A 26,927-nucleotide genomic window follows, 5' to 3' on the forward strand; every position below is an offset into this window, starting at 1 on the left:
GCTAAAGACATAGTTTATGCAAACCATAAACAAGCACCTTCTGCAAAGGCCGCCATGAAAGGAAGAGCCTCCGCTCCCACAGCTTCTCTGGGCAAGCTGTGCCAGGGCCTCACCAGCCCCACAGGGAGGATTTTCCCCTCGCATCTAAAGTAAACCTGCCCTCCTTCAGTTTAACGCCATTCCCGCTTTTAACTAAGCGGAAATTATCCCGGTAACATGGATCCAAACCCAAGATCCTCACATGTTAGATGAATTATAGCAGTGTTTACAGTTACTTTCTAAATGCAGAAAATATCACTTTTAAAAACTTAATTCCTTTGCAGAACACAGAAAATATCACTTTTAAAAACTTAATTCCCTTGCAGAATTTACTCAACGGAATGAAATTTCATTGTAAAAGTTTGTTGGCAATTCTTTTTTTTTTTTTTTTTGTGTGTGTGTGTGTAATCATCATAAAGTCATTCTTGCAATTTTCTAGTTAGTTTTTGAGAGACTGAAAATTCACTGTTCAGGGACGGAAGCATAAAGCAGTGACCAAACCTTAAGCTCATCTCCCTGACTCTTTCTCTCTTCAGTATGCTACTTCTCGATTTGAATATCCCAGACAAAGTCTCTGCACCACTCCTGATCTCCCACAAGTTTCCCTATCCTTCATCAGACAGCTGGTGAAACTCTCGGTTCCTTTGCTCTGCTAAAAACTTCCATCACTGACCTACACAGTCATCTGAGGTCACTCCTCTGCCAGGCTAAAAGGAATTTCCTTCCAAATACTTTTGATCCAAAAGACTAAAATAACTGATTTTCCAGATCAAAGATGACTCAAACATTTCCTTTTTTATTTCCTTTTTTTTTTTTTTTTTAACGTCGAAGAAAAAGAATTTCAGTTCAGAATTTCTGCCTAATGGATCAACAGTGATTTCATTTCCAGCACTCAGCTGGGACTCAGAGGAAGTTTCAGTAACACATAAATCAGAAGAGCCTTCAAAAAGGGAGGTCGAGATGCTCACCCTGTGGTGCTCTGCAGCTTCACAGAACCGTTCTGAGGGGTCAGGGACTTCAGCTCCAATCTCCACATTGAATTACGCACAGAGGGGACACAAATACAGATTTCATGCATGGAGGAAATCTCCTTGCAGAACATTGCTCATGGTTAGCTCAAAACTTAATTGAAAAGGCTGCACATTAAATGCTGCTGAGGATTACTCACTGTGGATTAAGCCTATCCAGTTTGGGAATTACTGCTGCAAGACAGAACAGGGCAAGATAACTGCCTGTGGTACCTATTCCAATTTGTAAGATTTTTTTTTTTTCTTTTCATAATTTTCTTAATTTAAATTCTAGTGAAACTGTTCTCCAAATTTGACCTGAATCCAGAAATTTCATGCATACTAATGGGTGGTGGAGTTAAATATTTACTGCAAAACATGACCTAGTTACAGTCCCTTGATAGGGATATATTTTTTTAAACTGTGCTGCATTTCTGCAATACTTTCTCAAATAAAACCTTTACTAACAGTAATATTTCCTGTAAAAGAACAAGCAGTAGTCTTAGGATTTGATTTTAATATTCAAGTTAAATATTTCTGGAGGAAACACTACTTCCCTATCTTTCAGTTTCTGAGTATAATTTTATATTTGACAACTGTCAGAAGTTGGTATGTTAAAGAAATTTTATTCTGATTTTATCCTGATATAAAGCCACAACAGCATAAAATCTTCAAGAAAGACAATGTAAATAAATAAAGTATAAAAAATTGCCAAATGTATTAATTTATATTATTTTCCAAACTTATATCACTGCTTTTGCAAAATCTGTCTCAAACTGGCATGTTCAGGCAATATATCAAACACCAACTACCCTGTATAATAAACATACCCGGGAGATGGAAGTCGCTTTCATAAATTTAAACTAACATGAGCTTAAACAAAACACTGAAAAGTGAAATGAATATCACAAAAGCTCCAGCCAAGGCTAAACAGAAATAAATCTTTTGGAAATGGTGCAGAGAATAGAGAAAAAGAGAAGATCCTTGGACAGCCAGTTGGCATTACCAAGAACCAGTACCATCAGCAGTTCTCCCAAAAAGCCTAAATTAAGTTTTCTCCTTAATGTGTACAGAAAGTCATAAAATCATGGAATGGTTTGGGTTGGGACCTTAAAAGACTATCTAGTTCCAACCCCCCTGCCATGCCCTGTATGCATTTCATTTTTCCTCCCCTTTTAGTTTTCTCCTTAATGATCAATCCTGATCAGAAACAGAGTGGAGGAGGAGAAGACACTGGTGCTGTTGGGTTTGTTTCACAGAAAATGATAAAATAGTTTGGGTTAGAAGGGATTTTGAAGGTTACCTGGTCCATCCCTTGCAGTGAGCAGGGACATCTTAACTAGACCACGTTGCTCAGAGCCCCATCCAACCTGACCTTGAATATTTCCAGTGATGGAGCATCTACCACCTCCTTGGGCAGACAGTTCCAGTGCCTCACAGAACCAAAGAACAGTGAGTGCTGAGAGGCTGATGTGTGTGGTCAGCCATAAATATAAATTATATAGATGCATATTATATATGTGTATATATATATATACATGAGCTGTATTTGTGTGCTTTTGTGCATGTGCCTACTGGAAATACAGGATCAGTCTTGTTCCTGCTTCAAACTGGGGCCACGGAGCTGCAGCAGCCTCACTCCTGGTTTTGGGAACCCCTGACCCTACTTTTCTCTATAGCAACTCTTGGAGATGCTCTGCAACGTGTGCTTTTTCATCAGACGTGTTCAAAATCATTTTGGAGTAGGAATTTTGATGTCTTTCTGCAACTCAATTCTCAGAGAGCTGAAAGATAATTAATGGATGGAAAAGATTCTGAAAGAGCCAGCATTAGAGTATTTACATGGAATGGCATTTAGGGGCCCAGATTTCTCAGGAGGAGCATTGCAAACATGAATAACAATTTGAGTCGCTTCCATACATAATAAGCTATTCAAAATAGAAAAGGAATATTTTTTATTAACAAGGTAAGAGTTTTCAGGCCATGGCTCCAGTGATTTGCTGAATAGAAGATATCAAATATTTGTGCTAAAAGCATTCAGCCCAGGCATGAGCCACCAGCCAGACAAAAAGCAAGCTGCAGAGCACCTCATCACAGATATTATTGGAAAAAACAGAATATGTTTAGTGTACACACAGGTTCTTTCAAAAGTGCAGACCAAGATTCATTCTCCCATTAAGCAGGACTGCCCACATGCTCCACTTCACATTTCAGGATGAACAGAAATTCTAGTTTGTCTAAAAAAACTTGTTTTCCAGTAATTTCTTTCCACAGACACTTTTTCCTCTATCAAGAACTAGCACATGCTAACTTCTGTAAGCAAAAAAAATTCTCATGTACTTCAGTGAAAATGTTTATAAATAAGCATAGGGAGAAGCATATGTTTAAGTGAAAATATATGGGATATTTTTTTGTCTAAAAAACAAGGTTATCTAGATTCTAGATTCTCTAGATTTCTCTAGAAACCATCTTTCATAGAATTCATTTTTAGTTTTAAAACTTCAAAAAATTTTCAAAACTAGATGGTTGAAAGCATTAAAGTACTAAAAATATTATTTTTAGTGTGTTCTGTCAGAGAGAAAAAAATTGCAAGGAAGTTAAAATCACTTTCATGTCTCAGACATGTTCATCCACAATGTCAAGATAGTCACAGAGTACACAGATCACATTCTTTTTCAAAATGTCCATAAATCTGCATGAGCAAAAAATTAGATCTACCTCAACTTTACCCTGTCTTCAAACACAAAAGACATCAACAGCTATTTTCTGTCCCTTGATTGAAGTATGATTTCATATTGTGGTGTGAAATGTTATCTACCATGATTGAAAAGCAAAACAATGTAAAACACAATAACCAGGAGCTGGACTAAATCATGTTTCTAATGGAAGTTTCAGCTATATGCCAGGAAACTTCCAGGGAAATTACATTAAAATCAGGCAGTCACCAGCACATACCTACAGACAGACATTGCCAAAGCCATTTACCAGAGAGAATAAATTTATATGAATATAGCCTATTTTCTTGTGTTGCTTTCTGCAGCATCCCAGGCTGTGTCCTAACAAATTTAATCAAACTGGAACCCAGTGGAACTACAGTTCTTGATAGATTTTTGTGTCAATCATGGCCTGAATTTCTCCTCCACAGGAAATTTCCTTCTGCTCTACTGATCAATAAAAGATCAGTTGCATTTAGACACTAATGTGATGAGTATAGCATATACTGTATTTTTATTCCTGTGAGTTCTTCTTCACTTCCCTGCACTTCTCAGGGTTTGCAGTTTCATTCTTTATGGTCATGGAATCATGGAATGGTTTGGGTTGGAAGGGACCTTAGAGATCATCTGGTTCCAACACCTGTCCGCTTTTCCTCCTCTCTAATATAAAAAGACATGAATGATAAACTTCCATATTTCCCAGGTCCTCTTTGTCCCACATCTGGGAGACCTTTTACACAACTCTGACAGTACCAGAATAAACACCCACACAGCAAAGCATTTAATGGCCCAGCAACTGCATAATCTCACTTAGGTGGTTTTGAAGTATGAGTGTTCCTATTATGGAATCATTATGGGATACAGAGATACACGGGATGAGCCTTAGGCATCAAATCTTTTGGTTTTTGCTCTTTGTGTTTTTAGAACGGGTTTCATAAATCAAACTTGTTTATCACCCAAGTTTTCTACAGCCAATAGGATTTACCCTTCCACACCACAGAAGGAACAAGAATCTTAGCACTATGGACACTCTCGTTGATTCCAAAGCATTTTGCAATGATACAGAGCATTTATTCCACACCTATCAATGGAAAGCAGGAGTCCCTGGAGTGAATTGCTGCCTTTAGTAGGACACAACACTACCCAGCAACGCAGGGCAGGAAACGAGGAGCACACCAAGAGCCAGCTCTAAGTGCCGCAGACATTTTTAGGTTGACGATGTAATTATCCCAGCTGGAACCCTGCCAGGAATTCAGCCAGGAAAACACAGCCTCAGTTCATTAATCCAGCTCTTTATGCCACCCAGCTAAACATATCATTTCACATCACACCAGGGCTGGTCTCATTTACACGGCTCGTGGGTGCTAATAATGGTGTGTGGTGTCTCCTGCTCTCCTCATTATGGGATCGTGTTGAACAGGCCCCAAAAAAAGCTGCTCCACTTTTCTGCCAGGCTTTTTTCCCAGCCTGGAGTGTTGACAAGAGATGAATGTCTGTGTCATTCTGTGTAATTCTGTTTAAGATCTTTTTCCTCCTCTCTGCTTTCTCATTGTTGTTTGGGTTGGTTGTTTCTAAATATAGGTTAAGAAAAGTAAAAGTCTTTTTGTCATGTAAAAAATCAGAAATTCAGTCTAGATAAAGAGTGTGCAAGTTTAGGTTGATGCCTCTAACTCAGGAGAAGGCTTCTGAGGAGAAGCTGAGTCAGCATCACAAACCCAAAAGGGAAAAGGTCATGAATTCAGAGAGAACATGGGCACTCATGTCACCACTGAAGGTGCTGAGCTACAACTTGACACAACACAAAATAAGTCATGTAAGCAACAGGAAACTGAAGTAGTTGACAAATGAAAATTAATGCCAGAACAGCCAGGCATCAGCATTAAAAATCTAAAAAAAAACCCACCCAACCAAAACCCCACCATCACAACAACAAACACCCAGCAGAAAAAATAACCAACAAAACCCATAAAACCTCACTAGAATACTGGAATATCATTGAAGATAGAGCATACAGCAAATACTTAACTTATTCTGATGTACTGACAATTGAATATTTAAGAAAACCCAAACCCCACAGGAACATGAAAACAGTGAAACCAAATATACACGGAGTGGAGAGGAGGAAAAATACCCTCAGGATAGAACAGACTGGAATATTCACTAATCAGTGCTTATATACACAAAATTTAACCCTGCTTTCTCTTGTGATCACTTCAGCCCAATTTTCACATGATAAAAAAAAAAACATAGTATGAGTTCTGGGGGAGTAACTCACTGAATATCAGTATTTTACACTCAAATCCCTTAGATTCCTTTTGAAATCTCAGCTGGAGATCTCTCAGTCTTGTTCTAACACCCAGGGCTGATGATACTGGCAGATGGTATCTTTAGATTATAGGACTTACAATGGAATAAACCTGAAAGGTACCTAATTCTGCTGCAATAAAAGTAATTACAATCAAAGTCGATAAAATGGAAACATTTTGTCATAGGCATATATTGAAAACATATTTTTCCCCTACCACACAGGTAAATTTGAAAGCACTTCATATCCATTTTATCTTTTGAAAGAAAATTGTCAGATCTTGTGAGTATCCATTTATTTTATCAACAACACCTAGAAAATAATTGTCTTAATATTGTTATTATACCTCTATTTTCAGGCTTTGATATTATTTTTTTATATATTTGAAATCACATGTACTTCTACATTGCTCCTTTATTTGGTTGATAATTGTTAGATTGATCAGAAACATATGTACCATAATCCTAGTTCTACATTTGCACCCACAGGCTTTAAACCACTGCTCAGATTTAGCCAAGTGAAGAAAATCACATCATTTTGTCACACAACAGAATAAAAAAACAGGCTGAAAATGGAACAATCAGCTTTGGCACTGGGCAAAGCTCTACTCCCATCAAGCATTTTTTCTGGTTGGAAGCCTGGTAAATTACTGAGAATTTCAGACTTTCTGTGCTGACAGACTCTGACCCCCAGGAGAACACTGCATTTGACCTGAGGCCGTGGAGAAGGCTTCCAAAATGGAATGACAGAACTGGAATTGTGGGTGTGGAGTTTGGATAGAAGTGTGTAATATCACAGGGTGGAAAACTCAGAGTTTAATGTTTTAGAATATAGTAATAGATATAAAGCAAGGTGGAGGTTTTAGGTCAGAGGTTGATCCTTCTTCACCTTCTTTTTGTGTAATTGGATAAAAAAGTCCACATTGTGGACCACAGGTCGTTGGTTATTGCGTTAAAAGTAAAAATAATTTAGGTGTCATTTCTTAATTGGACAGTTTATCCTTAAACAGCCGTGTAGAGAGAGAGACAGGGCTCCATTTTTAGTTTGTTAGAGTGAAGTGCTTGTAGAACTCAGGGTTTGTGAGACTGCAACATAGATAAGAACTAATAAACACCTGAGTCCAAATAAGAAATACCATCTCATGATTTAATCCTGACCCTGGCAGAAAAGAAGAAAAAGAATCTACATTTTCCCACATACCTTGTTTTCGAACATCATCTACAGCAGCAACCAACTCCTCCTTGAGATCCTGGCTCTCTTTAGCAATTTGGTCTCCTTTCTCCAAGAAGTTCTGAGTGGCCTGCTCCACTGAGGCAGCCAAAACGTGAGCCTTCTTCGATCGCCCTTTCTTCTTGCCTGACGGTCCTTTATTGCTCGTGTTCACCAGCGTCGTTACCTTTGGGCAGGAAAAACAACTTTTTGTGAGTTTTGAACAATTCCCTATTTATAGGAACACCTCATTCAATCCTCACACTATTTTCTGTGCCCTGGAAGGGATGTAGTGGCCACATGTTTTGAATAGATAAAATTGGAAGTATAAAATCCAGCAGCACATCCCCCAAAAGAGGGTTTTCCTTTTAACCTCTCCTCAGTCTGGGCTAAGCAAATCACAGCCAAGCAGCAAAAAGAAAAAGATAAGAACCAGGCATGGCAAGGCTGTGGTACCAAAGCATCGTTTTTGTCACTTGTTTTCATTTTTAAAAAATGAAGATACTGACAAAATGAAACCTGAACACACAAGGGTCAGAAACCACTCAAAAAGCAATTGTCCCTTGAGATAATGTACTGGCAGTGACATGCAAGTGGTGACAAAAACATTGTGGCTGTCTTCCAGATGTGAAAGGTACAAAGAGCTCCCACTGCAAAGAGCTCCCACAGGTGAAAACTCTTTGCCTTAGTGCTGCTTCACTGTACTCCTAATAATTTGTCATACAACCACAGAAGGCAGCAAAATGATCCCACCAGTATTTAAACAGAAGGAAATGCTGCCTCCATGTTTGCAGAATCTCCTGAAGGAATTCTTTATTGAGCTATCAATAAACTGATTAGAAAGCTTAAAACCACAGCCCAGTGTGTACATCCCACAGCTGAGTGCTGGGCAAAGAGGGAATCCAGCATGACTCCAGCAGCACCAGGCTGCTGCTCTGTAAAACAGGAATATTCAATTAGGTACTATCAGGAGTTAAATGCACAAAAAAAATGAGCAGGGATGCAGTTCTCCCTCACCAGGATAAAAACCAGGGCACCTACAGTGTTGTATCAGTGTTCTAAGCCACAAATTTGCTGTCAGAAAATAAATGCCTTTGTAATAAAGACATTTCACTAAAAAACAAAAGATTCTAAAACAAGTATGAAAATTCACTGTCATCTCAGCTCTGTTACCAGAAGAGTGACAAGGTCTGTGGTACAGTTTTGACCAAAAAGCCTTTTACCACGCTCTTTGTGCTACATTTTTTTTCTTTCAGCCAGTTTTTTTTTTTCCAAATCACATCTTAAAACTACAGCCTGTGGAAGAATAAATATATATACCTATATCTATATATATCTATATCTATATATATAATCAGGGCTGGAAATTACCATATACATGGATATATTGGGAGGAAAAAAAATGTATTCCAGAGCATTCTTTCAGGAAGGAGTGTGCTTAGCTACTGGAATGTAATATTCATCCATTATATGGGGGTTTTTTTCCACTGTTTTTATCTAGAAATAATATTTTCTTTATTAGCTTTCCCTTGCAAATATTCCTCATGAAATTTCCTGAAGATCTTTTCATAGTTGATCACTGTCATTGGCATCTAGTTATGGACACCTACAGAAATGCAAATAATTCTAACCCACCACCAAACAATAAGAAAACTTTATCAGAACTTCCCAATGTGGAAATAATTATAAATTGAAATAACATATTGATTACTATTTTCTTTCTGGCCTTTTTGAAATAAAAGAACTGCTTTTTCCTATGCTGCTTAATATGCAGAAATAGATAAAAATCACTTAAACTGTCTACAAGTGCTCAAAATCTTCTCAGTTAAGAACTTCTGTATCAGTCTGTGCAGAGCAGATGAACATGTGCAGGTCCTAGAGATGAAGAGGATCCAGCACTGGCAGAAAACCTTTGCTAATGCTCTCAGCTGCTGAGTCCAGAACTAACACAGTCCACAGGAAAATCCAAATTATCACAGAAGATGGAGACTTTTTCTACCACTTCTCGTAATCCACATGTAGAAAACAGCACCCCCAAAGCCAATCCTCTTTTTCAAAAGGAAATACTGGTGTATTCTGTTTGAGCCCAGTTCCTTCGGAAATGTTTGCTGCTCTTTTTTTTTTTTCTTATTTATTGTGTTTCTACCATTAAAAAAATAAGTTTCCATCATGTGAAAAGGTGGGACTCAAATATAATCACGGAAGAGTGCTAGCAAGACAGCACAAGATCACAAGCAGTGCAAGAGGCTTTGTTTGCCAACGAACCTCAATGATTTGTAAACTTGAAGCAAAAGCCTTAAAATTTTAAACAAAATCTACTGGCATGAAATAAATAAATAAAAAAAAAAGCAACATCTCACTACCCTCTGATCAACAGCAGTCAGATGAAACAAGGAGAGAAATCTCCATGTGGGGCTAGGACATTCCCTTGGAAAAGGAATTCTGGATTCCAGTCTCTGCAGCAACAGGTTGGGCTCTGGGTAAAACAGAGCTCTCATAGGAAGAAAACCACTCGTAAAGCCTGGAATACTGCCATTTCACCCACCCTGTGTCAGCTTCTTTAAATTCCAGTAAATTACAAGTTAAGAGGCCAAATAGCAGTCTCTTCCAAAATTAGAATTCCTGTTCCAGAAAGTCAGCTGTACTAGGACAGGGCAAATGGGAAGGAAGGCTTCTGATACCAGTGACAGAAAAATCCATGGCATATTAGCCTCTTTCCCATTTTTAAAAAGCCAATAATCTCTGAATCTATATAAATTGCATGAAAAAACAAAGAAAAATAATAATAGCCTTTTATCTTATTAAAATACCTCAGTTTTTCAGCAGGGCTTTAAAGCTGGTTTATTTTAAACTGGTTAACTGGTTAACTGGTTTATTTTAAATATCTTACCCCACCTAAAGTGATAGAAAGGAAAGAATGTCTCTATCAGCTTCTGTTACTAATTAATGCAGGACTCACCCAAAATTCTGTACAATTATCAAATATATCACTTGATAATTACCATAAGCTCATTTGGCAGCCTTGTAATGATCCCGGTTTTGTGATCACACTAGGGAACCTTGCTCTCTTATTTTATTAAAGAAGCTTCACACAGTCCTAGCACAGATCCCTGCTGGAATAACAGAATTTCACTAATTAATAGTCCAGCCCCATCCTGAATTAAGGCCTCCTTCCCCAGCTCCAGCAGCACAAAAGAAAGGTGAGGATGTCTTTGCTAAAAGCAGAAAATTCTATTAGCATGGATTTCCCTATGGCAGAGGTCATGTGTGGGCAGGGAACGCCAGAAGTGCAAGGGGATGGAGCTGGATCACACACTCATCAAATCAATCCCCTGTCAGCAGCTCCAGCTCACACCAGAACATTCCTGGCTCTCTGAATTAAACTGTCTTCCCTACAGATTTCTGAAAGGGGTGGGCCACAAGTTTAAGAGTTGGAATTCTCCCCCTTTGCCTTCTCGTTGCTCAGTATCTGCTCGAATTGCATTAGTGACCCAAGACTTTCCATAAGCACGGTAAAAACAAGCATATATTGACAACTCTTGAGGCAAATATTGATAGACCTTTTTTCCCCCTTTTTTCATTTTTTATTTATCCTGCTAATCCTTATGGTTTCTCTCTGGTCCCTCACACAGGACAGATGCTTTGGTATTGTGTTTTCAGCACAGACTGGATGATAAAACGATTGAGAGCAGCCCTTTGGAAAAAAGCATGAGGACACTGGTGGCACATGGACAGGTGATCTTTAAAGGTCTCTTCCAGCACAAATAATTTGATGATTCTGTGATTCTACACATTTAAATATCAATGACAGAGGCTGTTGGGAGTTTTTCTGAGAGTGGACAGCATTTATATGTTTCCTTGCTTTCAACAGACCAAAGCAGTCAAATCAAATACAGGTCTGCAAACATGGAAACCATTCAGACAAATACCTGGCTCTGGTTGTGACAGTTGAAATCAGTGTAAAAGGGTTTCTCTAAAGGATCACTAACTATTTGGAAAAAAAAAAAAAAAATCACTATGCTCCCTGTGGCCCTTTTATTTTCAAGTAAACATTATTTGTTCTTCCCAGCGGCATTTTTTGGATGTGAACAGCTACGAGTTATTCCTCTCTTCTCATGCACTCATAGATCACCGAGGTGCTGGAAACACTCAATGACCTGAGCAAAGACAGCCCTGACATTTCCGTGGAACAGCCTTTTCTTTTCTGGAAATCAGCTGCCCTTCCACTCCACTGCACCATCTCATTGCCTCACTGGCAGTACAATGGTCACCCCTCGAGCACTCAAAATCCTGCTGCTTCCAAAAGAAGTTTGTTGCATCAAAGGGAAAAAAAAAAAATCATTACAACTGTCTGGAAACACAAAACCTGTTTTTCCAAACTGTCTCATGGCTGGGTTTGCTCTTTTTTTTTTTTTTTTTTGTTTCCTTTGGCAGAAGAGACCTGTCAAAACACCTGGAGAGAGAAGCAGATTGTGTTGGGGGTTACAGCACCAGCACGGCCGTGGGAGGATCTAATTTGATTCCCTGCTCCAAATGAGGTAGAGAACAGACCTGAGCACTGTGTTTGTGACCTTCCCTTGGACCATCCAGCAGCAGAGCAAACAGGGATGGGATTTTGCCGTACAAATTCCTGGCTCTGAACACCAAAGACTTAAGTTATGATGTGGCTCTCAGCAGCAGCTCATTAACTGGTCCCACTCCAGCTGCAAGGTGTTACTGAGCAAAATACAGGAGAAAATGCTTTCAACAGCTATTATTCATTCACATACAAAACAGAAAAGCAGCTAAATTGGATTTTTCCCATATTTCTGCAGAGGAGAAGATAACGTGCTGGGTTCTTTTCCCATATTTGTGCTTATTTTCTAGTGCCACACAAAAAGAAGGGTATTTTTTCCCTATTACACCAATATGTGTGAACACAGATGTTCTGCTGAGCATGATTCAGTCTGTAACATAACTCCATTTTTTGATAATAACTGTTCTTCAGTTTTCCCTATCAACTTGAGTAATTTGCCACTGTCCTTACCCCATAAATCATAACAGCTTACATAATTAACTCTTGTAATTATCTCCGCACGATTAGCACCAGCTGTCTACCTAATTCATAGAACTGAAATTCTCTTTCTATCCTGTGTGGACATTTGGATTCTCATTGATGAACAGAACTTTGCCCATCCACGCTGAATTGCAGTGGTTTAACCCAGCTTTTTGTACTCCTTCCAGCTCCCCTCAGTGTTTGCAAACACCTGCAGGTTAGAGGCATTCATAAATAAGCAGACTCCTCTCTGTAATGCAGAAATTATTAGCTGGGGTGCTACAAAACGCCAGTGCCACACCTCCCTTCTGGCTGGGAAGCACCCAGATAACTGAGGCAACACTGATCAGAGCCAGGATATTTTGTATTTTATTCCAGTGTAGCTTGAGGACAGCAAGCAGCTCTGATTCTCATTTCTGCTGCCAAACACTGATTCCTGAACAAGCCTGCATTTTTCTATTCTGCCCACATGATGCACCTTTAAGATGTAATTTGGAGATAGCAACACCACTGCTGCTAATTTTATTTTTCTTATCAGTGCTCCCACCACAGGAAGAGGTTTACATCCTGGCCAACGTGAATGAATATTATATAAGGCACTTTTAAAGTTCTTTAGCAAGTATTAATTCTCAGTGGAATTTCTGACTACTTGTTATGCTATCACAAAGAATAAAAAATAAATAAACCACCCCACACTTACTTTCCTCCTACAAATCTTCACAAGAAACTATCAAAAATTTCTACAACAGACATACAAGCCTGAAATATGTTTTCATAAAACATATTGTTAAGAAAAAGAAGAACAGAAAAACACAATTAAATGAAGAATCATGGTTATGTTCCTCCTATAAATCTTCACCAAAAATGAAGCCATGAAAACCTGCAGCATGTTTTCAGTGACTCTCCCATAACTGAAACAAGAATCAATTCAAATTAAGCTAATAAAATGTCTCCCATAATACAATTTGCCTCTAATTTGTAATAAATTAGGCACAAAGATTATTAAATTCTCCTTCTGTGACAAATTTCTCCTGTTAATTGGCACTAAAGGAATGTGATGCTATTTAGAAGGCAAATATGCTTTCCAGGAGTTACCTGGTAGACAGGAAAAAGAGATTATGTTAATATTCCACTCGTGAAAGACAGAAGATTAATATTCCTCAGGTTTCCCAAGGATTTACTTGCTCCTGTAAGTTTACTTGCTCCTGTAAGTTTACTTGAGGTTCCTCACACCATCCACTTGTCAACTGGTAACTCCAGGAGTTGCCCATCTCTCGGAACTGGCAGCAAAAGCAGCAACATCCATTACAAGATCTCTTCTTTGTGCTGGCAGGACTCCAAAACCTCACTTTTAAGAACGAAATAACCCCATTCCTGTGTTTCCAGTATCTTGCTAATATTTTGGCAATTCCAGCTTTTGCCAAGAGAGAAAAGGTGAAGCAGGTGTTTAATTGGAGCAACTCCACATTCTTTAGCAAAACCATTGGCTTAATCTGACTCCTAAAAAATCTGTTCAATGCCTTTAAATGCAAGAAAATGATGAAAGCCAAATTTTAAGATGTTCCTCTCAATGTGTAATTCACTGTGGGTTTTCTAATTGCACAAAAGGGCTTGATCCCAGTCAAGTTCAACAGCCAAAGACAGCACAGAATCCACAGATTCCCATAATTTCATTTTTTATGTTACACCAAAGCACATTAGGCTGTACCATTTCAAAAATTCATATCTATGGCTTGTGTTAAACATGTATATTCTCTCATCTCTTTCTTCATTATGCATAAGAGTAGCTCATGATCCTTCTAAGATGAAAAAAGGAATAAGAATTCCTCCCCACACAACGGCCTAATTTTGGCAGGATGACCAGCTTAGGGGTCTGGCCATGAACTGGGGGGGGGCACAGCATTGTCTTGCGGGTAAGAAATGTGGGTTTGAAGTTCCTCAGGCTCAGCAGAGAAGTGAACCAGGTCTTCTTCCTTCAGGGGTGATCACCTTAACACCTGGGATATTTTATAAGAAGGTGGGCTGCAACACCAGTGTGCTTGGGATTAAGATGAGAAGAATGAGCCATTTTTTAACACTGAAGGAAGATTTCAAACTAAGTCCAAGCAAATTTGTGCTCTATTAATCACCATGTGATGTAAGCTCCCCTCTGCAGGCTCAGAGTTCAGCAGATAAATTCTGGAAAGGGATGGGATTTCAAAAAGCTCGCTTTCACATCTCTGCCACAACATCTTCTAAATCTCACTCCTAAGCTTCTCTCTTCTTTCCTCCATGTGTTGAAAAGGAGAACTAATCATGTAACTTCTGTTTATGGATTACACTCCCAGAGCTGGGCGCCTAAATGGACTTGGCACCTCCAAACCTTCAAGTCTTCCAAAGCTCTAAATCAAGGATCCTTCTGGGTTTTAATATAGCAGAGATTGAATTTTAATTGGAGCAACATTTGGCAAATCCTTCCTGCTTGTGATCCTGTCACTATCTTCCTTCTGCTTCTCATTGTCCAAGTGAGACAACATCACATATCCATGTGGGAACTTAAAATGTTGAAACCACCAAAGGCAAAGTTACTTGGCTCCAAATGCTCATCTCTGTGCAACTCAGCAGTGCTTTAACAGGTCACAATGCACAAAACATTCCTTGAAAGAGTAAAACATGAAGCTTATCTTACCCCAGCTAAAAAAAATCAGAAAGCTGGAATCTACCTGATAATCAGTAAATACACATTAAATGCAGTGACCTCAAAGCAGCCAGAAATGTCAACTTCCAGTGCTGTGTTAAATGATCTTGGCAAGCACTGAGCAGTAATTGAGGATGAAGTAATTTTTTGCATTCAATAACTTTAGTTAATTTCTCATACTTACTAAGTTATTACTACTGCAAGCCCCTGCTGACATCTGTTATTTTCCTTGTTAATTAAAATAGTAAATGTCACTGATGCCATAAGTGCGTGTTTTTCTGCAGTTTTACCAACTTTCAATTTTGGGAAAAACTTTGTTGCACTACTTTTGGATGTAGAAGAAAAGCCATCATCATCTGCAGTTTTCTGTCAGGATATGAAGCCCCCAAAAAAGCTGCACACAATCTAAATGAATGACAAAATAAGAAGTACAAGCCAAAAAGTATAAAGCAATACCTCATAACCCTAATAACTCCAATTCCTTCCAAAACTGAATATAGCACTAGTAGTCGAGCTTACAAACACATCACATGCAAAATGTGAGTTATTTAGTCAATAGCTATGCATTAATATCACAAAATTAAGTGGTACTCAAGGGGTATCAAAAATAAAAGATTGCTGGTATTATTTATTATGTGGGAGAAAGTCAGCAAGCAAGTTTTCATTTCCATACTCTATTAGCAGCATTAATCAATCAGAAATGAAGCCACCTTGGCCTAACTATTACTAAGTGGATCCTCAAAATCTGAAAAAACAAGCCCAAGACAAGGAAAACACACACATCTGTAGTTGAATTAGAACCAAATGCAAGTGTATTTATACTCATCTCAAAAGGACCAAATCACTTGAGAGCTGTAAACCAAAAAAAAAAAAAAGCCAAAACCCTACTTGGGGTTACACCTGCCTCCCATTCCACCAGCAGCCCTTATTTCTCCTGGTTCTTTGGCAGAACAGAGAATAAATCCAAAGGGTGTCGGGCTGATTCAAGGAAGATATTGCATTTAACCACATGAGGGCACACCACACTAGAGTAATAGAAAAACTCCTGTGAAATCCCTGGATTCATTGTACTCGTGTTGTTTTACTGGATCTATAGGAGAGCACCAGCCTCGGCACTGTAAACAGCACACGCCTGACAAAGGGAAATTCTCAGCTGATATTTAACACGCTATTTTCTTGCCACCTGTCGTTGGTTTAAAAATCTGCTAGCAATCTTAAAAGCAGCGGTATTTAGGATGTAGTTATCAGAGGAACTCAACCACAGAGCAGGCAGCAAGTTGTACTGGCTAGGGGAAAAAATGAAGGAAAAAAGGAAAAGTGAGATAGCAATTGCTTTAGTGAGGTTCTACAGCCTTTCATAACCAATTCTGGGGTTGTGGACTCTCTATCCCTTGAAGTGTCCAGGGCCAGGCTGGAGGCAACTTGGAGCAACCTGGGACAGTGGAAGGTGTCCCTGCCCCATGGCAGGGGTTGGAACTGGATGATTTCAATATCCCTTCCAACTCAAACCATTCTAGAAATACACTGAGGAAATAAAACACCTGCAAGTTTTACTTCCTACCTTACTAGATACCACATCTGGAATAGAAACTTCAATATTATCTTTCTTTAGGTTTTTTCTCCAATGACTCAGACATTGTACAAGGAGAAATAACACAAAGGGATTTAAATAATCCTGAACTGGATACCAACATAAGATAATAGGCAACTGCAAAGGCAGGTAGAACAATATTTAAGCTTCTCACAGGCAGCTGATCTCCCCAGGCTTCCAGCAGCCAAAAGAGAGACACTGGCGCTCCGACTGATGGAACCACCAGGAGTTGCTTCCTCAGGGTAATGTTATTGTTTGTGAACTGCCCTAAAAAGCACTGAAAACGATCTCATACATCACTAAATACCAAAGGCAAACGATTCCCAGGAGTTTCTGTTTCAGTTCATGTAAAGTACTGTAAGTGAAGGAAGTAAAGTATGTATGTCAGACATATGTGGTGAGTTAGTGCTCTGGTTTCTCTGTAACAACTAATATATCTTTATTTAATGAAAACCTTGTCCATAAAGAACAGCAGAAAACAGAAGCAAGCAATCTTCCACTCTTTATAGACATAAAACTCCCCCAGAACTGATACTACTTAATTTTCTGGGGGGAGAGGGGGGTCTATTCTGAATAGTAAAAATAAGAATGAAATTAACTTCTTCTTCATGCTGTTCCATTGCACTCAGGCTTATGTTATGAACAGCAAAGTGCATCCTGGTGAGATTGCAAATCCAGAGCACCTATGAATTCTCACTCAGGAAGGCAGAAGAGAGCATTCCCTGAAGGGTGCTTTATTTAGGTTGTTTATTTTGCACATTTCACACACTGTATAAAATCTCCATCGCCAACTTAAAATTCTCAAATTAGCACAGAATCACAGAATATCCTGAGCTGGAAGGGACACACAAGCATCATTCAGTTCAACCCCTGGCCCTGCACAGACACCCCAACTGCACCTGGAGTGTTGTCCAGACTCTCCTGGAGCTCTGGCAGCCTCGGGGCCGTGCCCATTCCCTGGGGAGCCTGGGCAGTGCCCAGCACCCTCTGGGGGAAGAACCTTTCCCTGATATCCAACATAAACCTTCCCTGGGACAGCTCCAGCCACTCCCCTGGGTCCTGTCACTGTCACAGGGAGCAGGGATCAGAGCTGCCCCTCAGAAGGAAGCTGCAGCCCCTGACTCTTCTCCAGCTGAATAAGCCCAGTGACCTCAGCTGCTCCTCGTATGGCCCTCCTAGAGCCCTCACCATCTTCATAGCTGTTACATACATCACCATAACTCCATTTAGTCTGGAAGGGACCTCTGGAGTATCTAGCCCAGCTCCTCAACTAAGCAGGGCCACCTTCAAAGTGGGATAAAGATTTGTTGCAGTACTGCAATGTCTGCTTTACTCATAAGCCCCAAAAAGGACTCTTTACTGCAGATGTGGTCTTAGAACAACTGCTTAGAGGAGAACTCTCTCTTCCCTTCACTCTCTATTATTCTTATGCTAAACCCACCAAAACAGCTCCATGTTGACATGGCTCTCCAGTCCCATGTTCTGAATCTTCCAGCAGGATTCTGGCATTCTCCTTGCAGGGCAGTGCTCAGTCAGCCTCCACCCAGCCCCTGTCACACCACCAGGTGACTCCATCCCCCTGCAGGACTCTGCACTGGCTTTTGCTGAGCTTCCCTGGGTTCTGCCAGCCCATTTCCCACCTGCTGAGATACTCCTCATGCCAGCCCTACTTCTTGAGCGTATCGATCTTCCTCCCAAATTGGTGCTGTCTGCAAATTTATTGAGGGTGCAGTTCCCCCCACTGCCCAGACATTAATGACAAGACATTAAGCAAGGTCAGCTTGACCCCAAGCCCTAAGGAATTCCCTTGCAATTGGTGGCCATCAATTTTCCACCCCTACTATTGAAGTCCAGAAGTCCAGCCAATTTTTTACCTCCTCTGTAGTCCCCATTATCCCCTGAGTATTGTAGAGAGACTGAGAAGACGAAGCCTGTATTTCATCTACAGTTAGAAAGCAAAGCCTATATTTCATCTACGTTCCTCTCTATTGTGTACCTTTTGCACAGCAATACAGGAAAAAAAAAAAAAAAAACTACCCTAAAAAAACCACCAGAGGAAGAACAGAATTATGTTATTACAAACAACTTGTGTGAGAGACTTGATGGAGTCTGTGGGAAGGCTCCTTATGATCTTTTTGGTTTGTTTTCCTTTTTTTTTAATGACAACTGACTGAGCTTTCAAGACATTACTATACAGCTAAAATGAGACTCAAAGCTATCTTTTGATGGTCATGCAGAGGGTGTATCTGCCATTGGAGATCAACCACCTCATCCACTTAGGCTGGGGGAGGTCTCACATCACTCTCCAGTACAGCGTATTTCATGAATTACAAGGGTATGGTGCTAAGTTGGCACACAAACATGGAATCATAGAATCATGGAGTGGTTTGGGGTGGAAGGGACTTTAAAGACCATCTGGTTCAAACACCTACCTCCCACTATCCCATGTGGCTCCAAGTCCTGTCCAGCCTGGCCTGGGACATTTCCAGGTATCCAGGGGCAGCCACAGCTTCTCTGGGAAACCTGTACTAGGATCTCACAGGGAAGAATTTCTTCCCAACATCTAACCTAAATTTCACCTTTTTCAGTCTAACCCATTACTTCTTGTCTTACCACTACAGCTCCCGATGAAGAATCCCACTCTGGCTTCCCTGCAGCCCCTTGGATACTGGAAGGTGCTGTAAGGTCTCCACACAATCTTCTCCTCTCCAGCCCCAGCCCTCTCTGCCTGTCCTCATAGGGGAGGTTCTCTGGTCTCCTCTCAACTTGGTAGCCTCCTCTGGACTTGTTCCAACAGTTCCATGTCCTTCATATACTGAGGGCACCCAAAAATGTACCCAGGACTGCAAGTGGGGTCTCACAAGAGCAGAGAAAAGGGGGAGAATCACCTCCCTCGACCTGCTGGCCACACTTCTGTGGATGCACATTTATTTTGGAATTTCATCACTGGGGACTTGCCAAGGCAAAACAGATGCTAATTCAAACAGCCTGTTGTTCAGAGACAGAATTCCAGACATGGCAAAAGAGAACATTTCCAGAAACCTCCTTTGGTCAAACTTGAAGTAAGCACTGGCTTTCTCCCAGGCTTCTCCAGGAACTGATCCATCTCTGTCCTCCTCCTGCTGTTCTAGATTTTTTTTTTGTCAGAAGAACAGAGAGCAGCAACATCATCCCACACAGAACTAACAGCCACTTCTGTCCCACACACTCCACAGACAGATCTAGTTGAGGAGACATCAACATTTCTTTTTTTTTCCCCTTTGTTTGTTTCAACAGAACCATGAGTAATTCACGTAATTATGCCACTGCATATGGCACCTAAACCTTCCTGATCACCCCAGCACCAGGCATTTGTCTGCCTACCTGATCCCTGGATTTGGGGTTGTGTTTTTCTCCCCCGTGGCAAAGTTCAGGCTGTTTTCCTCTCCTGCTGCAAATTAAACACTGCTTCCTAACTCACTGTCTCTTGCCAGTGCCACCATCAGCATTGATTTTCTGAATAGCAGCACAATACCAGTAACTCTGGATTAAACTTAACCCTGCAGTGAGGGAAACAACAAAATCACAAAATTTGAAGGGCTATAACCTCAACTGGCAGTGACAGCCAAGAAAAGTCTTAGAAATGTAAAAGAAAAGAATCTGATATATATTCCCAGCACTAAGTGGCAATTGGCAGAACAGAACAGCAGGTGCCAAAGAGAAGTTGGTGCGTCTGAAACACAAAGTGACATTAAATTGGTTTTCAGCTCATTCTGACTAAAGCAAAGAGACACAAAATAAGCTTTTACTAAAACCCAAATGCATTAATTAACACTAAATATATGGACTTCAGGCTGTATTTGTAAGAATAAGCTATTTAACAGAGATGTCATCCTTAACAGCATATAATTCCATACTACATTTTCAAAACAATTATCTCAGTAGGCTATTACTGCTAAAAATTAAAAAGGAAAAGAACAGATCTTTTCAGTCAGCTTCTTAACAAGCACATCTAAACTGTTTTCTTTAATTATTAAAAGGAAAGCCTTTTAAAAATGCCAAAATTCTCCAACACAACTGCTAGAGTACACAAAGCCCTGTAACATAAATTTCCTTTCCCACAAAACACTGCTCAAGCAAAGAATGGTTGTTCTTCACAAATGCTACTTAGAAATGTTAAAAACCACCCAACATTAAGTCTTTGGGGATGCAGTTTAATTTCTCTGCCTTCAGAGCAATGCATAAAGTCAGTAGAAATCTGTACAACTCTAAGTAGCAAAAAAAAAAAAACCCCGCAAGGACTGACTCACAAAAAGTCCAAAAATTTGCAAATTAATACAGCTGAATGTACAATATGAGAAGTTTGAGGCAGTTACCACAGGGAATGTAACAGCTGGTAAAAATACCATCCATAGTATAACCTAGGAGACTCCAGAGACTGGGAATAGTAAAATTAAGATTAGTATCTATGAGTGGTTTGTTAAGTACCATAGTCAAAGCAGACAAAAAGGATTAAAATAACAAGCATTTAGTCAAACTGAACATAAAAATTCTTCCAGTCTGCCACTTGAAAGCTTGCACATTAGGCTAAGTACTGCTCCTACTGCTGCTTCAAGGACCGTGTTTACACTTGTGTTGGGTATTGTTTGTGTTCTTTTATCTTAGATATAATGAACCTCTTTTTATTACCCAGTTAATTAATTAAAGTTTAATTTAAATATGAATGCATCTCCTGCATTGTTTCTAGATAAATTCTCATTTTTGCTGTAAACTAATGAATGTCATTATCAAGGAAGGAAGAAAATACCTGATTTTACCTGATTTTCCCTCTTCCTTTTATTTTTTTGGGTTTTTTTTTTGTGGTGGGTTTTTTTTTGTTTTTGGTTTTTTTTTTTTTTTGTTATAAAGAATACAGTTCTGAGTCCTTACAGAAAATATTCCCTCATAATTTTAAAGGCAATTACATTTCTGTAGAGCAAAAGATTAAGCCAGGTATGTTCTGGAGTGAGTTGACAGAAGGCAGTTTGCTGTTAAATCACTTTAGAAGACAATTCTACATCACTGAACAAAACCTTCACTAAGATTTATATATCAAATTCTATAATTTGTTGTTTACGGGGATTGTCCACCAGGATGACAGAATGATGAGTAATTGAAAGCAATACTTTCTTTATTGCAAATGTATGAAGTTTTGGAGGTGCCACCAGGATAAGAGCGATATAAAAGGTTTTTTATTTGATTGTTACAAAACTGTAGAGGAAAGATTCCCTGCCAGAGCTGCCACTGCATCTCCTCCCCCACAAAACCAGCTTTTTTTCTGATCTGCAGCCACAACAAGAATCTTTTTTAGGTAGCAGCACTGGCCCATCATGAACAGCAGTCGATGACTTGCAGCTGCTGGTCCTGCTCCACCAGCAGCCACAGCCACACCAGATTTCCACTTGGCTCAAATGAATTGTCTTACTCACCAACTGATGGAGTTAAACTTGTGCAAAGCCCACTACGGCCAATTATTGTGAATTTAAAACCAAGAGCAAGCTGCTCATATGTTTTAATATAAATGATAATACAGTGTTAGCAGAACCAAGAGCCTCATGCAAAGGTTGCTTGCATCACTTCAGTGTTTAGATGCTGTTTAGGATTTAGCTATCAAAAATTATGATCTTGCACTTTTTCCACTCAATATGTAAATATTGGACCTCTTCAAGGCAATTCCCTTTGGGACTCCTGACATTTAAAATAAAACAATGGCAGAAGGAGCAAATGAACTTTCTTACTTTAATGCAGGACAACACATTCAGACTCTATTTCTATTTAGTGAAACACTCCATTTAAAAATTCCATCAGGACTCTACTGCAAGCTGGTTTTGCTCTCGTTCCAATTATTTACTGTCTCCTAATACTTTCCGCCTCAAGTTTTCTCATTAAAAAATAAACAGACAAACCTTTCCTGCACACACAAGTTTTGATGACAGACTGCTAACTAAAAGGACTTTCCTACAAACTGAAAAATAAATATCAGTCTTACAAATTACACTTATTTACTACCATTTATTAAGTAAACCATTCAGTATTTCAAATGTCTATTTTTAAGTTTGAAGGCCTCTGTTAAGTGAAGTGGTTTTGCAATAAAGCCTAGACCAAATAAATGTGATTTGCTGTGTTGACAAACTGTTGGAAAGGTGGGAAGAGGATTTAGAGAAAGGTGTGGGAGTGGGGTATAGAACAGCACATGCCTGACAAAGGTTTTTGAGGTGTTTGAGGTTTTTTTGGATTGTTTTTAATACTGTACTGGAAGAAAAAAAGAAGAAACGAAGAAACACACCCTATGTAAAACCCTTTTTAAAAGCTTGATCAGTTCTGCATGATACAAGGAAGAAAAGAGACTGCTTAGTGCATACATTTCAGATAAATAAAATCATCAGCACTCTGAAATTTAATTATGAGATTCCTCAAATCTGTGCAAACAAAGAATCTGCATTTTTGATACAAACTGCTAAGTAAATTTTTATTAAATCTGGTTGGGGAGATTGTTTCTGAAACAGGAAAACACCATCTCCAGAAAACAAAAATATATTGATTTATACTGAATTGTTGAAAGTTAATCCACAACTTCAAGAGAAACGTGGAAGAAAAATCTCTCTGCATTCATCGCAGCAGTCACACAGGTCTGCAACAGAGGGGCAGTGCCCAAAAACACGTCCACAGAATCACTGAAGTTATTAATTTGTGAAGGATTTGCTTTCAGCTGACAAGAAGCTCTCTCAAGCTTAACAACCACCTGAACAAACATCTTGAAAACATCAGCAATTAAGAAGGATGGTTCTAAAAAGAGTAAGTGTCTTTTTTGGATCTGGTTATATGAAATTAAGGATGGGATTACACACATTGAATAGCACGAAATGTTTGCTTTCAGGAACACAAACAGATCGTTGTGCCACCCAAGAATAATTAGAAATATTTACATTTCTTGGGCGTCACCTTCTCTCTTCTAATATTCCTCTGTGTATTCAAGATTTGTTGTTTTTGCTGATTTTAATAATTTGAAAAATTTGCACCCATTACTGCGAATACAAAATAATTAAAATAAAATCAGGAGGAAAGGTTCCATTCTTAAGCAACTAAATTAACCCAGGTCAGCACCCAAAGATTTCATGCAGTATTAGACAAGCAGAAACTGCTTCAATTAATATATTCAGATTTCCAGAAGAATTAGTAGCTGGTCAGTACTGGAATAACCATTGATATGTTTATTCTCCCCCAAAGGCCTTCTTAGGAATTCAGATTTCATAGAAAATGTTCTAGATTTTTTTTTTTAAATAATGTTGACTATTGAGTAGGTGAGACAAAATTAAATTACATGGCAAAAAAAAATCATAATATAACATGAAAACAAGGGGCAAACAACAAACCTTGCCTTTAAAGGAGGCAGGATTTGCCTTTAAGTGACAGATGTTGTTTTGCAAACACAATTCACACACAGAACACCTTCAATATTCCCCATATGTGTCACCACCAAGCAAACTTGAGATCTAAATAACCTGATGTCTTCCCACACAGGCAAATGCAGGTGGAAGTAGTATGTTCATGAGGCCTGAATATTCACTTTTATCCATAAATGAAACAGGAGTCACAGAAAGGACATTAAGTTAGACAACCTCAGACAATTACCATAGAAACCCACTTACATCTGTTAAATATTTTTGGCCAGAAAATGAATTCAAGTCATTAGGTATTTATGCTCTCTTAAATACAATCTGTTCTAAACGGAAAAAATGATTTACTTTAATATGTGCTTGCACAAGCAAAGGTTTTCACACCTGTTAACTCCTGAAAACCCCAAATATTTCCTGTTTAGCCAGAGAGGCTCTGAAGGCTGTGGTCCCCCTGCTGTTCCAACACCTGTGAAGAACTCTGCAGCTCCAGCAGAGGCTGGGAAGGGACTGAAGCCCAAAGAGGTGCCATTATTCATCAGGCACAAGATGCTCCTGCCCGAGTAATGAACCCCAGCTTTGCTCTGCTCTGACTTGGGGCACAGCTTGCACTCACAGATGAAGCCCCCATTTAAAATCCTGTTGTCACAAGAAGAGGAGCTGCTGATTTACCTCCAGCTGACGAATTCCCAGATTTTTAAGATGGCATTAGGTTGCTTATTAGTCTCAAAACTTGAGCACCAGCTCAGGGGGGAGCCAGAACTTCCTCACCAAGAATATTTAGGCTCTTTCAGACTAAGTGGGAAGGAATGATTTGTTAGGAGAGTAAGAAATCTCAGTGCTGACCTGAAACTATGCAGTCTCTAAAAACAATAAAAAGGAAAACCTACACACACACTCCAGAGGAGCACATCCTTCTGTTAATCACACAGGAAAGAATCACCCTTTCAGAGATAGCAGAGAAATTTCCCAGTAAAATGCAAAACAACATGAAGACTCCCACAATATTTCGTTAAAGCTGCATTTCTCATTATTTCTGATTATCAATCTCTGTGTGAAGAAAGTGTGGTTGTTTATTCTCGACCCAGGCCTTGATCTCAATCCCACAACTTAATAAAAATCTTACAGCTTTTTTAGATCAGAAGAATCTGACAATCTTTTTCTTCTTAGCGAAAAATGTCTTGAGAACTGAAATGGGAGAAAGGTCAAAAAAAGCATCATAACCTTTCCTTCTTGCACTACAAAAAAATCTTAATATTATGCCTTGTGTTTGTTCAAATCTTTTTTTTTTTCTTTTCAGGAAATTGCTCAGACTATAATCATAACCTTTCCCAAAGCCCAGAATAATATAACTCAATAATAAATGTAATTAAAATGTAACAGCTAGGATCCCTGGACTCAGGATCTTACATACAGAGTACCTCTGCTCATCAAAGGTCTCCATCAGTTTTCTTACTTTCTCTTGGGCCTGTGATAGAGATCTTGGAAATGAAATACTTCAGCCTTCAAATTCAGCTGAAGGACAATAAATAAAGGGGCATAATAAATAAAAGGACATAGGAATAAAAGGACAGAGGAAAGATACCTGAGACCTCAAGAACAATTCTGGCATTTGATATATGAATAAAGTGGAAAGGAAACAGATGGCACAGTATGCATAAAATCCACTATTATGCTAATGAAATTAATCAAACTAAAGCTGACCACAAAGCAGCACAGAGGGCACTTGCTGCTTTTAGGGATAAAATGGGAGACAAACTTCAATGCTAAAATAAAAAGTTAGCTCAGAAAGGAAAAAAAAAAGGATATACATAAAGCTGTCGTTTTTCCAAAGAGATGCTGTGATTGCCACTGCTCACTGATGGGCAGAAAGGCAAAGGAATGAAATTTAGCAAAACAAAAAGACAAAAAAGTCATTCTGGCACCATATGCATAGAAAGGGTGTAAAAATATTTGGGCTGTCTCACTCCAAAACAGAACCAGCTCCACCTCTCTGTCCTTCCTGGCACTGGCACAGCAGAACTCTGGCTTTAAAGACCTTGAAATGACCCCAAGCTGCACCAGGGAAGGTTTAGATCAGGTACCAGGAAAAGGCTTCTCACAGAAAGGGCTGTCCAGCATAGGAACAGACTGTGCAGGGCAGTGGTGGAGTCACCATGCCTGGGAGTGTTCAAAAAACGTGTGGATGTGGCACCTGGGGACACAGCTTAGTGGTGAATGTGGTGGTGCTGTGCTGATGGTTGGACTCGATAATCTTAGAGGTCTTTCCCAACTTTAATGACTCTGTGATTCTATGGATACCATCCAGTGCATGACTTCCTTGGGAAATCTATTTCAATGCCTCCCTTACTACAGGAGAGCTTCTTCCAATATCAGCTTGCAATCTTTCGAGTTGGAAATTAAGTCCATTATTTCTCTTCCTACCCACTCCTGCCACAGAAAACAAATTGTCCCGTTGCCTTCTCATGCATTTGAGAACTGCTATGCTCCACTTCACTCACCTTTCCTTAGAATAACTGCTCCATTTTGTCCCATCTTTCACAGAAAGTCATGTTTTCAAGGTTTCTAATCTTAGGTATCACTCTTATCTAGATCCCCTGTAACTCAAATCTTTGCTCAATGCAGGGCTTAAACTGGGCATTATATCAAATCCTGGAGGGACAGACACTGATCTCTGCTCTCTGTGACAGTGACAGGACCCAGGGAACAGCTGGAGCAGGGTCAGGGGAAGTTTTTTTGGATATCAGGATAAAGTTCTTCCCCCAGAGGGTGCTGGGCATTGCCCAGGCTCCCCAGGGAACGGGCACAGCCCCGAGGCTGCCAGAGCTGCAGGAGAGTTTGGACAGCACTCCCAGGGAGAGCGTGGGATTGTTGGGGTGTCTCTGCAGGGTCAGGGGTTGGACTGGATGATCCTTGTGGGTCCCTTCCAGCTCAGGAT

The 26,927-nt window shown here is 39.6% G+C and overlaps 1 protein-coding gene across 9 annotated transcripts in view; it reads right to left on the bottom strand.

The window, feature by feature from the left end:
- The window catches only part of CTNNA2 (catenin alpha 2), a 463,302-nt gene that overhangs the window by 361,512 nt on the left and 74,863 nt on the right, over positions 1-26,927 (bottom strand). For all 9 annotated transcript variants that reach the window (XM_068189021.1, XM_068189024.1, XM_068189023.1 and 6 more), the window contains one exon: positions 7,266-7,461. In XM_068189021.1, the coding sequence (XP_068045122.1) occupies positions 7,266-7,461 (196 nt within the window). The remainder of the gene's footprint in view (positions 1-7,265; positions 7,462-26,927) is intronic.

The sequence above is a fragment of the Anomalospiza imberbis genome, chromosome 4 (assembly GCF_031753505.1).
Source record: "Anomalospiza imberbis isolate Cuckoo-Finch-1a 21T00152 chromosome 4, ASM3175350v1, whole genome shotgun sequence".
Classification (NCBI taxonomy): Eukaryota; Metazoa; Chordata; class Aves; order Passeriformes; family Viduidae; genus Anomalospiza; species Anomalospiza imberbis.